The 11,716-nt window shown below is 40.5% G+C and overlaps 1 protein-coding gene across 1 annotated transcript in view; it reads right to left on the bottom strand.

Annotated features, from left to right (window-relative positions):
• Positions 1 to 3,005: 3,005 nt before the first annotated feature.
• The window catches only part of bcl11aa (BCL11 transcription factor A a), a 44,406-nt gene continuing 35,695 nt past the window's right edge, over positions 3,006 to 11,716 (bottom strand). The window contains exon 3 of the mRNA XM_053502460.1: positions 3,006 to 8,174. Coding sequence (XP_053358435.1) covers positions 6,118 to 8,174 — 2,057 coding nt within the window. The 3' untranslated portion in view covers positions 3,006 to 6,117. The remainder of the gene's footprint in view (positions 8,175 to 11,716) is intronic.

Raw genomic sequence — 11,716 nt, 5'->3', positions numbered from 1 at the left:
ATATTCAAACTATGCTGCTGCCTTGTGCATGTTTCCCTCCTTTGCACCATTTGTGATTAATTATCCCACACAAATCTAATCATGGCGCACACATGGCTGCTCCTAACTATCCATCTATTGTCCTGCACTTGAGGGAGAAGACAGAACAGTGAAGTGAATGATTCCTACTTTAATGAGATTGGAGTTAGGGCCAAAGTTGCAGTGGCACTGATCAACCCCCATTCAAAAAGCAGGTGTCCATCCCCAAAGGCTTTTTTTTTTTTTTTTTTTAAACTGCAATATAATTTACAGGGGAAAAAGTTATGCACAGTGCAGCAAAGTAAGAGATTGATAATGGAATGCTTAACAAAAATCAAAATGCCTAAAAAATTACTTTAAAAATAGAATTTCAGTTATTACATGATTACAAAAGTGTTGTAAGTCTTTCAGTTGGTCCAGATGCTAGTGTAAAAGTTAGGACAGTATATATTAACATACATTATTTTGCAGACTCCTTGCCTTTCATCAGTTTACATTAAAATATATTAGAAAGAAAAAAGAAAATTTAAACGCAATGTTGACGTTAAACATCCAATCAATCATGGAGGTGTCTTTACTTGTTTTTTTGATTCAGAAAGCGCTTAGAATTTAGATTTACTGGAACACACAGAGTTTTGATTTGGGCTTGGAGGTAACCTAAAAGGCTATATTTTTTATCCATCTAGGAAGTTTAACTAGGAATCGTGGAGGCTGATGTTGACCATTGTAATTTTTCCCATTTGTACAACCATGTTAGGACCAGTCAGCATTCACAAACTACGGCCAACTTGGGAAGGCAAATTAGCCTAGCCTGCATGTCATTAAAATGTGGGAGAAAACCAGAGATCCCAGAGGAAACCCACTAAGCACGGGAAGAACATGCAAACTTCATGCGCACAGACCCTTCGCTGGAATTGAACCCCAAGACCGGGAGGTACGAGGCGACAGTGCTAACCACTAAGTCACCATGCCGCCATAAAAGGGTATATTTGTACCACCAAAATCACTGGCTATAGTGGTATCTGTACTATACCTTTACTGCAACCAAGCCTTTTTTGGCAGGATGTCATCTAAGGATTTTTATTATGCTAGATTAGTATATTTTAAATATAGGTGTATATTCATTTAGTCAGGGCTAGCTTGCTGTACCTAATGTGTGAACACTAATCAAAAACACAGCAGACATCAAGTGCTAAAAAAGCCATTCTAAGTAACCTTTTTGCTAGAATTATTAAGCAATGTAATGGTGGCTGTGTTATTTATTTGTTTAGTGTAATTATTAGATAGCCAACAGCCAATGACTCTACTTCCTCATTTCTTCGCCCCATCTGGACACCAGTAAAAAGCTTATGGACACTTCTGGCTTCGGTTGGTTGCCTTTATTCCTACTAAACCAGAAAGTCAGAGTGAAAAATTGCAGGTGTAGGTTAATGCATGATTAATACCTCATTCACTGAAAATGTCCAGCAGAATACAACTTCAGCTTAGCGGTCAGTGTCCATTAAGATGCATTTACTTTATGTTCTTGCCCTGTGCACCTTCCTACACCGCAAAATGAATTGCACAAAGCCAGAAATGACTGCCTTAGTGGAAATGCCCGTTTCAGGCCCTTGCAGTACAGCATTAATGTGTAATCTATACCACAAAGACTATACAATAAAAAACAACAATAAATAATGTATTTTCTGTCAGCAGACTAATCGTGTACTGGGCAAAGGCAAGAGTTTTCTGCACACCATAGACAGGGTTATTCAGGATGACTTCTGATTTTTATTTTCCCTGTAACTTCACCTTTGGGCAAATTCTACACAGACATAGAGAAAAGAAACAGCATTTCTTGTTTTAAGTGACTGGAGGGGGAAGAAACAAACTCCAGCTTATGTGGATATGGGTTTTTATAAAAAATAAAAAAAATTGACAAACAAAAAATGTTTATCTCCTTGTTTAAACAATGACTAATTCTTTTAAATAGAGAAAGGCAAATAGTTAAATAAGCTGAGTAAGCCTTTATTTGTCACATGTACGTTACTGCACAGTGAAGTTCATTTTATGAAGCTGCATGTTAGAAGCTGGGGTCAGAGTGCTTGCTCAACCATGATACCATGCCCCTGGAGCAGACAGCAATAAGGGCTTGGCTAAAGGGCCTAACATTGGCAACTTTTTGGAAATGGAGCTTAAACTACTAACCTTCCAGAGCCTTATCCCTCTGGGCTACCACTGCAAGTTTGGTTTATTTGCCTGTGCTTATATATATATATATATATATATATATATATATATATATATATATATATATATATAGTTTAAACAAAGTAAAAATGAATAAAAATGAATAGCACTGCTAGATGGTGGCATTAAATGGTGCTGATTAGCAAAAGGATGTGCACCAGGTCTTACCCACATAGCAAAACATAATAGAACTTAAATACAAGTAGATTTTACTTGTCGTACAATGAAAAAAAAAAAAGTTTAATTCCATGTCTGATTTGAATGAGCATGGATCTTGAGGAGAAGGAAACAATATGAAGCACTGGAGAAGCTTGGTACCCGCATTTCATTGTCAAGTATTTGTCACTTATTTAATGGTGAATATTATATACCAGACAGGCTTTCATTACCTTTATCTCAAATGAACGAATGTTGTTATTTAGAACACAATGGACACTCTATGTGTGTGTATCTCCAAATGGTGGTTCTGTTAAGGAGAGACAGCGAAACAAGTAAATCTGACTAAGGTGCTCTTTTTGTCTGAGGGTGAAAGAAGTAATCAAATGACAGTTCTCACTCAATGAACAAGAGTAAACGCAAAGCTGATTACCGTCTCATTCAAGTTACTCTTTTTACCTGTTCCATCACTCTGCTCTCTTTCTCTTTGTCTGTCTCTCACTCTCTATCTCTGAGTGTGTGTTTGTGTGTCACATAGTATTTAACATTCATTTTTAATTTTGCAAAAAGTGTACCACAATGTAATACTTAGATTTTTTTTTTTTTTATTAATTGGTTTCAATAAAGGGACAAAATGGGTGTGTGAACAGGATAATGCAGACACAACTGCCAGAAAACACAGACAGTGGTTTCTCCAATAAAACTCAACATAGACCAAAAACAAATACAACAAAAAAGCAAAAGTTGTAAATGACCTTTGGTCATTTTTAAAGAAAAACAATAATAACAAAAATAAAAAAAGAGAGAGATTCATTCCATGTCTCTGTTTTGAACAGAGCATTTAAGTAATAATAAATAGTGACTCCCATTGTAAAAGATAAAGTTCAAGTTCAAGTTACAACAACAGCTTTCAGAACAGGAATAGAAAAGGCTGATAACAAAATATTTCGCATTGCCATTTACAAAAAAGTATGAACTCAAGCGGGCTTTTCCATTAGTTCCATTTCATTTTAAATATGCTTTGCATACGAAAGTCATCCCAATCTAAATATAAAGCACCATAGTATTTGGCAATGAAACAAAACCTGCAAAACATTGATTATTTTTAATTCATTTATTTAAATGATGTTCATTTCTGTACGGATAATTTACTGCATATGACATTTGTTCTCTTTAAGATACTGGAATGTAGTCAGGTGAGAAAACAGAGAAGCACACTACAGAAGAACCCAACATCAGCTTGCATTACTGCATACAGAATGGCAGCAGAAGAGGAGAGTCTAAAAAAAGAACCGAAAAAAGATATGTACAACCACCTGTTTTAGCTAGTGTGGACATTCTCAAAAGACTCCTCAGGGAAACCATTAGATGGCCTCCTTTATACAATGCCACATACTTTAGTTTTTTATTGATTTTTTTAATGTAATTTTTAAACATACAAATAATTCGTACTATTTTATCCTGCCAAATTAAAAAAATATACCGTGGCAGCTTGTTGTTTTTTCCACTACCAAAAAAGGTACAATAATACCTTTTAAGAGAACAAGCAACAGTTAAAAATACAAGCCTCAATATAAATACTATAGTGCCTACACTAAGTGAACATTTAATTCAAATACCATTCTAGAAATACAGAAGAAAGTAGGTCATAAATGTGTTTTAGCATAGGAATTGACCATGAGTGTGCATTTTCCTATATTTAAGTTCTCTATTATATATTTATATATAATCTTAAACCTTTCCCCAATGCAAGTTATGTTTGACCTGAAGAGCTATGAAGAGCCACGGTGGAGAAAAATTAAAATAAAAAGGAAATTAACAGAAAATCAAAAATCACTGATTTTTTTTCCCATTCTATATATATTGTGATCAATTCTTGAACACCACCAAGACAAAGAGGAAAGAGAAACAACATCAAACTTAAATACAGGTTCCCTAAAAAAATGATTTGCTAATTATTTAAAAATGCTTTATATTCATATTTTTAAAAAAATGTTTTTGTACAAAAAAAAAAAAAAAAAAATCTTCTTGCAGTGAAAGCAGCAAGTTTCCATAGTCCATTGTGTGACAGGAGGTCTATGCCCCGAAGCTCGTACATTATATTGGAATTGGACTTTCGATAGGTGGGTGTTGGGCTAGGTAAATAGTTGGCTTCATTATGTTCAACAATGACACATTTTCTAAACTTAAAAAAAGTTTTCCCTCATGTTAATACCTGTAAACTGGGAAACTTTAACAGTGCACTTTACTGTCTATGCCAGCAGTCGTAATTTATACTCAACCACTATACCACCAATCAGAGCGTTAGACACAGACTGAAGGGGCCGAGTGTCAAGTGCTATCTAAAGACTGAAAACATGGCTGTCAAACGTGGGTAGATGTTTAACTTAGCAACAAAAAAAGCAGTCCTCCCAAACATATTTCACACAGAAGTCATGCATCCTGATCATTCCCTCACCACTCGATTGAACTTTTGGAACACAGGTATAAGTACACCAGTCAGTGCCAGAGAAATTAGTTTGGGGACCATGATTCATACCAGTAAGCAATTCATAGTTAATCATCACTGACAGATGAAAATATTCTTTAAAATTATTTTCAAAAACACTGCATGACATATTATAGACTGCAAAGTGTGCCTATGCAGTGGATGTTCATACAACCTGATACACATGTTAGACTGCTTGCTACAGAGAACAGAACCTTCACAAACTATGAGAGAGCTTATGACTGTGGATTAAAAACCTGTACCACCGAGGACAGTACCCTTAACTGGAGAGCAAACATGGTTCAATCCAACACAATACTGGACGTACCATGCACAATAAAATATTCTATAATTGAAGAGTGCATGTGTTATAGGTAGCTAATGATGATTAACTACAAATTAGCTTTGAGCTTTTTGATTATCATCATTTCCATGTAGACAGTGTCAAAGTCAGGTACTTGATGCAAGAACCTCAAGTAAATAAATCCATTTCTAATATCTGGCTGAGATTCTAAGCTTAGAGCAGATAAGAAGATTAACCAATGCAGTTTTAAGATCCAAGGCACTCTTTTTGTTTGTTTTACCAAATGATAGTACAAATTCAAATTCTGATGACTCCTTGTTTTGTTTTTTTTTAAAGAAATTCAAAGGCTGTCAATATTTTACGTTCCATAATAGGGGCCAATTCAATTTTAACCCTATGTGGATGGAATATCTTTTTAAAAGATTAGTTTAAGTGCGATTCCCAGCTCATCTGAACAGGTTTAAGCAATAAACGGTTGTCCTCCATGTTACAACACAAAACTGTACATGATATGTTTTACAGAATGTATGCAGCATGGTTGCTTTTTTTCTCTTCTCATTTTTTGAATAAAAAACAGAACAAGAAAACAGCAACACATTTACTCAACAACTAACCAGCCAGGGACAATTCTTTTTTTTTAAATAGCCAAAACATATCATGCATGCTGTCTAATTATCAAAAAAGGGAAAGAAAAAGAAAAATACACAACATGTAAATTATTGCACAAGAGAAAGGCTCGAAGTTTGCGTCAATGCAATAGTATTGCCCCGATACAGAACATGCATTCAACGGTAAATGAAGAAGGGTGTGCTGGTGGTGCCAAGCACGTTGTGTTAGCTTCCACTGGACTAGCCAAACAGGGAAAATCTACAAGGTTGGGATTTGAGGAGGTTTGCTGTAAGTGTGCCTCCACTCACCATCACTATTCAGTTTTTATTTCGTTGTTCAAGGCGCGATCACTGTGCCATTTTTTCATGTGTTTCTCCAGGGTGCTGTACACACTGAAAGGCATCTGACAAATTTCACATTTGTAAACGTCCTTTCCCACCTGCCCATGTGTTTTCATGTGCCGTGTGAGCTTGCTGCTTTGGGCACAGGCATAGTTGCAGAGTTCACACTTGTAGGGTCGCTCACCCGTGTGACTACGCCGATGCACTGTCAGGTTGCTGCAGTTTTTAAACACTTTTCCACAGAATTCACAGGTATCACTACGCCTGCCATCTTTTGAGCTAGGTCGGCCGGGGCCGAGGTGTGGTGTGCTTCCCCCACTACCTGTACCACTGCGGCCAGAGACACCGCCGTCAAGTTCTCCTGGGGGTGTAGAGAAGCGCAGGCTGCCATTCTCTGAGGAGTGCTCCGATGATGAGGCAAAAGGCGATTGTCTGGAATCCCCAAAATTCAAAAAGGGGTCCTTTAGCTGCCGGGAGGCAGCATAGCCAGCCAGCCACTGGGAATAAACATTCTCTGTGTTAGGGATGGTTGGCGTGGGAAGGTCAAAGTCCTTCTCCAGTTTGATGCGTTTGGAAAGAGGGCTGAGGGAACTGGGGCTGCCCAATAGAAGCTTCTTAGACAGGCCCACAGAGGCCGACTCATTGGGAGATGAGCCTCTGCCATTGATAGTGGAGCCTTCCTGCACACGGTCTGACTCCATTGCTGAGTCCTCATCACAAATGTCTCTGTGTGCATTACTGTCAGAGTTGAGCACCCCTCGCTTATGTTGGTGGAAGGCCTCACTATAGTGCTGCATGCTGGCTGCCAGGCCCATGCCTTGCATCACCTCAGGTAAAGAGCGTGGGATTCCATCCTCAGCCACACCTAGACGCCCACCATTGTTTTCATGGTGTCTTGCAGCTTCCAGGTTCAAGCCAAAATGGAAGTTGTTACGAGTCCCTTCTCGATCCAACTCCTCTTCTTCCTCTAATTCTTCCTCCTCCTCTTCCTCCTCCTCCTCCTCTTCCTCTTCTTCCTCCTCTTCCTCCTCTTCTTCTCCATTCTCTGGAATCAAACGATCATTCTCACTTTTGAACTTGGCTACCACAGACTTGAGAGCATTACTGGCACTCCCCACTAGCTCACTGGTCCCAGGTTCTGGGGAACTTGCTGTGGAGAGGCCATCATCAGATTTGACAGTTGTAGGTGAGGTTTTCTGCATGTGTGTCTTCATGTGCCGTTTTAGTTTGCTGGCCTGAGTGCAGGCATGGTCACAGAGGTGGCACTTATAGGGTTTCTCGCCTGTGTGGCTGCGCCGATGCACAATAAGATTACTCTGGAACTTAAAAGTTTTTCCACAGAATTCACAGGCCTTGCTCTTCATGGGTGTGTTGGGCTGCTGGGGCAGTGGGGTTGGAGTAGATTGGGAGCCAGAGGGGGACTGCATGCTTGGAAGGGGAGGGGTGGACAGGAACGGTGGTTTGGCTCCTGATTGGAATGGTTGCAGAAGCCTTTGCATGGGGCTGGGCCGGTTGGGTGAAAGGGGGGGTGTTGACCCTGAGGCGTTGCCAGCCAGCTCTCTGAGCCTGCGAGAAAAGTCCATAGCAGGGGGATCCAGGGGCATGGGGTTGAGGCGCAGCACCCTGTCAAAGGCACTCGGGTGGTGGGTGGCTAGGGCCAATTCCTCCGGGCTCAGGTGCTCCATTCGATGAGGGTCCAAGTGATGGCGGGGTGGTGGGCTAAAGAGCGGAGGGGTAGGTGGAAAACGCCCTTCCCGAAGAGGGGGACCCTCACGTGCAGAGCTGGGAATCCGGAGCAAGTTGAAGGGGCTGCCTTCAGGCAGGTGAATGCCATGTAAGGGAGGTTGAGAGGCATGATCGGCACCCATCCCAGAAGGGGCACCAACTCGAGGTGTGAGGGGACTCCCACGTTCACTCTCCAGGTAGATGCGGAAGCCATGAGTGTTCTGGGCATGCTGCAGCAGGAACCAGGCGCTGTTGAATGGTTGCTTACAGGTTGTACAGGTGTAGCTGCTTGGCTCATCTTTACCTTCAAGAGACAGAGAAAAAGACTGCAATTAGTTCATCCTGTCAGACATCGAAAATGTGAATTAAAGCTAAATCTGTTATAATATTTCTGCAAACCAAAGCGCAACACAAAAATCTAACTAAATATAAACAAAAATGCCTGTAAGACCTAAAGGCAAACTCTTACTGTAGTCTATTAAAATGATTAAAGGGCCACAGGTTTTAGAAAGTGCAGAAAGTGAACATGTTAAGAAGCTGAACATAAATGGAGCTCTTTTCTGCATACTCCCACTCCCTTATCATCCCCCTGGCTTTCTCTGGGCAGAAAGAGGCGCTGCCGATTTGCACTTAATCATTCATGAGGTCTCCCTCCTCTCTAGCCCAGACCTCAGGCCCCGGCACGGCCGCCAGTACAATCGCTCCCCACAGCAGCCGTGCCGCCACCTAATGAAAGTATCACATAGCAGTAAACATGCTCCTTATTAAAAACATGCTTCCAAACAGCACCACAGGCCAAGGCCCAAAAGATCCCAGATTTTCAGAAGGTCCAAACAAAGTGAGGACAGTGAAGCTGAAGACTCCGTAGCAAGGGTTATCATGGTCTTAGCTCACAGTGGGGAATTCGAGCCTGCCTACGCCTGCACTGCGCCCAGGCATTTCTCCTCATACAGCTGCTCAGCAGCAGGGCTGTAAAAGCAAACAATACCGCCTTCTCAGCTGAGTGCAGTCTTTCATTCATGTACAGAAATAAGCAGGCATGAGGCACAAACACAATTTATAAACACTACACTAGTAGTTCCATTGAAGGTTAGGGAGGAACTCGAGAAAGTACGAATAACAGAGCGGTAACCATGCAATTGCCTTTCCAAGTCATTGGTATGTAATATACTTCCATATCATCATGTCTACAATACAATATAAATAAGAATTCTGAAATTCGCTAAAGTCATAACGTATACATGCCATACACCAGCTTGAGGACACAAGCAAACAAATATGAGAGAAGTGTGACAAGAGAGGATTTAAACTGTAATTCACTTCTAGTGGTACTTTTACAATGAACTACAATGTTATTTGGTTCAAAATTAATTTTTTAAATTTAAATAAATAGTTTATGGAGTTAAAAATATGGAGTGTTTTTAAAAATTAAAACAGATCCATGCCATAGACTGCCGATCCCTGATTTGTTTTACATAGTGAATATGGTGGTCTACTGGTGTCATCGTTTCTACAACAAACTGTACTTTCTATTGTAACATTAAAGCTCTCGCCCAACCACAAATACACACAAAAACCTTCTCTTCAATGTATGCGGGTAAAAAGCAAGCTATAAAGAAAAGGCCAGCATTGTCTCATTGTCTCCTCTCTCTTGGGTAAAAAATACCTTTTCACCTTACAGAATCATGATTTTGCATTACATAGTTACCAAAATAAGATAAAAAAAATCGTGCAGACACCAATTACAGCTCCGATAAAAATATGCAAAGATCTAGTTAGTGTATATGCCCCCAGGAACAAAGGCCTGTCTGGTTTACAAAAATATAAAGTATTTTTGAGATATTTAATCAAACTACACCGAGTGATAGTTTGCACACTGCAAATTATCACCATTAAAGATATCGTGTTAAATTTCTCCTCCACGCCTTTCTAAGCTACTCCGAAAAAGTGCAGGGTCAGATAGTCAGAAAAAAAGTCACCCACATAATAGGAAAAACATGCCCAACAACAAAGAGAGAAAAAATGGACATGGGAGATGGACTGAATTCTTCTCCTAACCCAGGGGTCTTTAAACTGCTATCATACACAGTTTTCTTCCCATCCTTGGAGAGAGAATGAGAGAGTGTGGTCGAAAGAACGGTAGATGGAGAGAGAGGGAAGTGCAGAACGGAGCCGAGCAGCCAGCGCACCCGCTTTCATCTCTTCCTTTGTTTTCCTCAGAGGGGGTTTCTCTGAAGTCTTCAATAGCCAGCAAAGCATGTAACAAGGCGAGCCCGCAGCGTGGAAGGGAGGCAGGCCGAAGCCACCAAGGGTTTGTGGGATAATCCTGTTAATGCACACAAATGAGGGCGGTTCAGGAAGGCTCGGCATAGTGGCATACAGCCTCTTCCAGACACTCCTGTAACCTTTTGTGCTGGCATCGTTTTGTCCGCATCCTGACCTCTTTTTTTTTTTTTTTTTTTTTTGCAGAGGACCATACATGCGGTGCACTCACACTCAGAGAGAACATGAGACTAAAGTGAATGACCATGGGACACTGAGAAACATGTTATGATATTTAGAGCTAGATAAATTCTAAGTCAATATATACAGTGTAATTGCTCAAGGTTCAGAACTGATGTGGGCCCAGATGCCATTATACTAAACAGAAAATATTTTCTCGACCTAGGGTTGCTGGAAAAAGTAATCAAGAATATTCAACGCAATCTTGAAGGACCCTTTGGATAGACAGAGAGGGGTGGCATTTAGCAAAGGGAAATAACAGCACAGTGCAGCTCCCATGGTTCTGCCACCCACGACTGCCTCCTGACAATCGAACTAAAGACCAACAGCTGAAAGCTCCACACCAAATCAAGGCTGCGCACGACTTTATATCAGGGGGTTGATGTGAAGGCCAGCAATGGACGGTAAATTATGGATCATTACAATCTGCAGAAATTACAGTTAATTGCTGCCACCTGCAAAGGTTTAACCTAGTATACATTTTTCTATTATCATGCAAAGGCTATTTTACACAATTTTGCATCACTAAAACTGATGGCGGGTTTCTCGTTAACAGTTGAGGGACACTCGGTTCCTATTCATGCTCAATCCTGATTCATTTACTCTATTGCTTCCTAATTACCAATATTGTTAACAATATCAGTTATTAATATGTATTAAAATTAATCCATCCAAACCATGATGTGTGCATATGGGCAACTTGTATTTATCTCATAAGCTAGGAACTGCACATTTCCACAGGGATAGGAATATCTGACAGTTTTGTCCGTGTGGGGACATTTGACTGGTTCCCACAAGGAATAACTGCATTTTTGCAAGATTTAAAAAGTAAATGTGTCTTTAGGTTACGGTTAGATTTAGCTGTAGGCATAATGTTAATTAGCTGTATAAATAATTATGTTAATGGGAAATCCTTACAAAGACAGTAAGACAAAGATGTGTGGGTGCGCGTGTATGTGTTGGATGCTTCGATATGGAGGCTGCGCTTTCTCTGTCCGCGGCCTGAGACGCAGCTGAAGGACGGCTTACCGCGACGCCATGTTTAACAAGGGCTTGCTTCATTTGATTACACATGGCAAGGCTCGGCAGAATGTGTAATCATCTTTTTCACATGACATTTTGAGTATCCAACTAGACAAATAATTGTAGCAATAATTGATAGCTTTGTGCAGGCAGCGGCACTGCCGACTGGCACGACTCTCGCAGACACCAGTCCGTGGCATGCTGGGATGCTGCCTGGCATTCTCACATCCAGCTTCTGCTCCGCTGACAAAAAAACCTCCATAATCTGTCTGAATGACGGGAGTCAGATAAGAGACATTAGACAGGTACGCCAATAATCTG

This window comes from Clarias gariepinus, chromosome 8, assembly GCF_024256425.1.
Source record: "Clarias gariepinus isolate MV-2021 ecotype Netherlands chromosome 8, CGAR_prim_01v2, whole genome shotgun sequence".
NCBI classification, from domain to species: domain Eukaryota; kingdom Metazoa; phylum Chordata; class Actinopteri; order Siluriformes; family Clariidae; genus Clarias; species Clarias gariepinus.
The sequence above is the reverse complement of the archived record's forward strand: the minus strand, read 5'-3'. Positions and strand labels throughout refer to the sequence as shown.